We start from the raw sequence: 3214 nt of genomic DNA, 5'->3' as shown, positions 1-3214 counted from the left end.
GTGTGAACGCGGGCACACCAGCACTGGACAATACATGACCAACGTCTTCTAGGTTAGCATCTTGCACCGGTGTATTTAAATGTAAAGCACTTTTGTCGCGCACTGGAAGCTGTTTCACTCGATCAGCAGCAAAACATACACAATTGAAATCTCCGAGCAACACGACTTTCCTGTCACACTGTAAATGCTGGCCTACACTTTCAAAAAAGGACAACCGCTCACTTTCTATGTTGGGGGCGTACACACATATCACCCGCCAACCTACGCCCGAAAAGGAAAAATCCACAAAAAGCAGTCTCCCACTTTGACAAGAAAAAACATTCTCTTCTACGACTCCCAAATTATTTCTAATGAAAATAGCGCACCCCGCGGAAGTTCCAACAGCATGTGATACGCAAACATTGTATCTATTGCGGAACTGTAGCACCATGCGATCCGTCTGTTCTTCACTTTCTATCTTAGTTTCCTGCACCGCCGCTATATCAATATCTGTTTCCGAGAAAAGCCGGCTAAGCTGGTATTGCCGCTTTCTGGCACAAAGACCGCGAACATTTAGGGTAGCAAGACGGAGTGCAGTGTTTTGGGCCATCATTGTAGTTTGTGAAGAACAAACGGACCGCATGGCACCCACCTCATGCGTCTGCGGTCGGTGCTGCCTTGGCCTCTTGCACGAACCTTCCGTAGCTGCCTGGGCAGCTTTCGGAAGGCGCAGTTCGTGTCCTTATCGTTATTCTCCATCGTCCCTTGGGGTTGGCATGGTCTTGTAGATAACTAGAAGAGATACCGCGAGACACACGCGCTCGCGGCTACGTCGGCGGCGTGCCTGCCGCCTTACGGTCCGGTGGTATATTCGGCCGCGGTCTGATCAGTGACCGCCGGGTGATGGCCGCCTTTGGCGGCGGTCCGTCGGAGTTCCCTGCAATCAAGGCTTCGTTCTCGTCCAACGTCGCATCGTGGCCGCGCTTGCTGACAGTGGCGCCGCTTGCTGCCTCGCTTACGTCCATGACGGCCGGCTCTTCGCATGACGGTGACTGCGCTGGGACGTCGTGCACTTTGACGGCGCCCGTGGCTTCACCTACTGTGTCGGTCACTTTTGGGCTTTCGTCGTTGGTGCTTGTATCCTGCAGCTTGTCGGGAGGGGCTAACGTTGCCGCATCATGCGCCTCGACCTTCGGCGTGGCTTCGTTTGCGGCTTCCTCAGCGTCGGCCTCGTCCATGACGAGTTCTGCGGTGTCATCTCCTCCAACTGGCCCTGCGACACTTGCGTACGTCTTCACGCACTCACTTTCTTCGTGTCCAAAACGCCGGCAGTGCGTGCAGCGAGGAACTCGGCACTCAAGTCGGATATGGCCCTTGCTATGACACCGCAGGCATAGTGGCGCTCTTCCCGGCGCGACAAGGAGGGCCATGTCACCGGCGACGCGCAGCTGGTGTGGAAGGTCGTCTACCTTAATTCCATTATGGAGCTTGAGGCGCACGAGGCGCGTCGTCGACCCCTTGTCCTGGATTCCTTGAACCCTCCACTTTTCCTTAGAGACGTCGGTGACTTTCCCGTACGGGGCAAGCGCTACACGCACATCTTCGTCCGCCACGTTAAACAGAAGCCAATGAAGCTTGAGGCGTACGTCCTGGTTCGTCGGGTCGATAACCAAACATCGTTGGCCCTTCACTTTCATTTCGCCACAAGCCAAAGCTTTCTTCATGCCCTCTGTGCTCTTGAAGGTCACCGCCCACACGTGGCTCATCTGATAAGCCCCCAACGCTATCACGTCGGGGAGCAATTCCAGACGTGCCAACGTATCCCGGAAATGTTCGACTCGGTAGGGCCTCGCACGAACATCCGCATGCAAAAATAAAGTGTTGAAAACACTACGACCTGAAGGCAGTGTAGGCAAAATAACTTCGTATCCTTCGGCATCCGTTCCGTCCATCCTGTTACCGCGGCTGTTAGTAGCCGCAACCACCGCTCCTTGGGAGCACATGATACACACGTCCGTAGGCTTTCGCGGCCGGAAGTGGAATACTGCGCCACTCTGCTTTACTGTTAATGCGCGTAAATTCGCACACATTTGTAATCAACGATTTAAGCTTCTTAAAGCGCGGAAAGGAGGCGTCGTGCATGAGTCCGATTCACGGCATACAATATTGCACGCCGACATGAAATAACGCGCTGATTAGATATTTCTGTAAAATGTGAGAAAAATGAAATTATCTCTAGGAGAGCGTGGTTTCGATCCACGGACCTCGCGGTTAAAAGCGGCCCAGCACGCTTCCACTGCGCCACTCTGCTTTTTTTTTCTTTATTGCCTGCTTTGACACCAAATGAACACACATATACATATATATACAAACAAATCACTCACACTAAAAATACATGGTCATATTAAAAATGCTTAAAGTTTACGAGTTCATCTAGAATAGCCACCCACTCAGGAGGGTCGGCTTGTGCACGATACTGTGCTCTTAGATTTGCAATGCTTGCAATAAAATTTTCCCGCACCGAACAAACTTTCACATCGACATGGCGTACTGCCATCCTTGTTTTCCATAAGCTGTGGAGGCTCAGGAGCATGAACATATCGCAAGGTGTTCCATCACTATTATCTGTGGGCAGAAACCGTATACCAATTGGTGTAATTGGAAGTTCTTTTTTAAGTGTTCTCTGTAAAATGTCCCAATGGAAGACAGCGTCCCAACAATCTATGAATGTGTGATCGATAGTCTCCGGTTTTTTACAGAGTGAGCAGTCAACACTCCATGGCACGTAAATACCTTTTTCGTGTAACCACGTTTTAACTGGCAAACAATTGGTATGTAACTTAAAGAAGAAAGATTTTAATGTGGAATTAACGGGCATCCTTCTCACACGCTCCAAAACGTCATTTCCTGGACCTCCACAGTTAACAGCTCTGTATATTGGTGTAGGCAACATTACATCGATTAAGTCTTTGTACAGTTTCCTCTTTGTAATGTTAGACAAATATTCCAAAGAAAACCGTGCACGTAATAACCGAAACGACATAATCACCTCACGCATATACCCAGTCACACCTTGCCCACTGTATTCACTGCACGTTATGACGAATTCTGGTAGGGCACTTGCCAGTCGAACCTGTATCACCGTGCGTAAGAACTCGTCACTTTGCTCTCGTAAAAAAAAGAAACGCGACACAAGCTGCCTGATATACAGGTGAGCAAGCCCCAGTCCGCCACT

General features: G+C 50.3%; 1 protein-coding gene across 1 annotated transcript; it reads right to left on the bottom strand.

Annotated features, from left to right (window-relative positions):
- Positions 1-806: 806 nt before the first annotated feature.
- LOC119446584 (uncharacterized) lies at positions 807-1982 on the bottom strand. The gene has a single exon (XM_037711057.2). The coding sequence runs from the start codon at positions 1980-1982 to the stop codon at positions 807-809; it is 1176 nt and encodes a 391-aa protein (XP_037566985.1).
- Positions 1983-3214: the final 1232 nt, after the last annotated feature.

This window comes from Dermacentor silvarum, chromosome 1, assembly GCF_013339745.2.
Source record: "Dermacentor silvarum isolate Dsil-2018 chromosome 1, BIME_Dsil_1.4, whole genome shotgun sequence".
NCBI classification, from domain to species: domain Eukaryota; kingdom Metazoa; phylum Arthropoda; class Arachnida; order Ixodida; family Ixodidae; genus Dermacentor; species Dermacentor silvarum.
Note: the sequence above shows the minus strand (reverse complement) of the source record. Positions and strands in the feature narration are given on the sequence as shown.

Bases quoted from the DNA above. Each gene is read 5' to 3' on its own strand.
- LOC119446584 (XM_037711057.2), bottom strand. From the start codon at position 1,982: ATGTGCTCCCAAGGAGCGGTGGTTGCGGCTACTAACAGCCGCGGTAAC.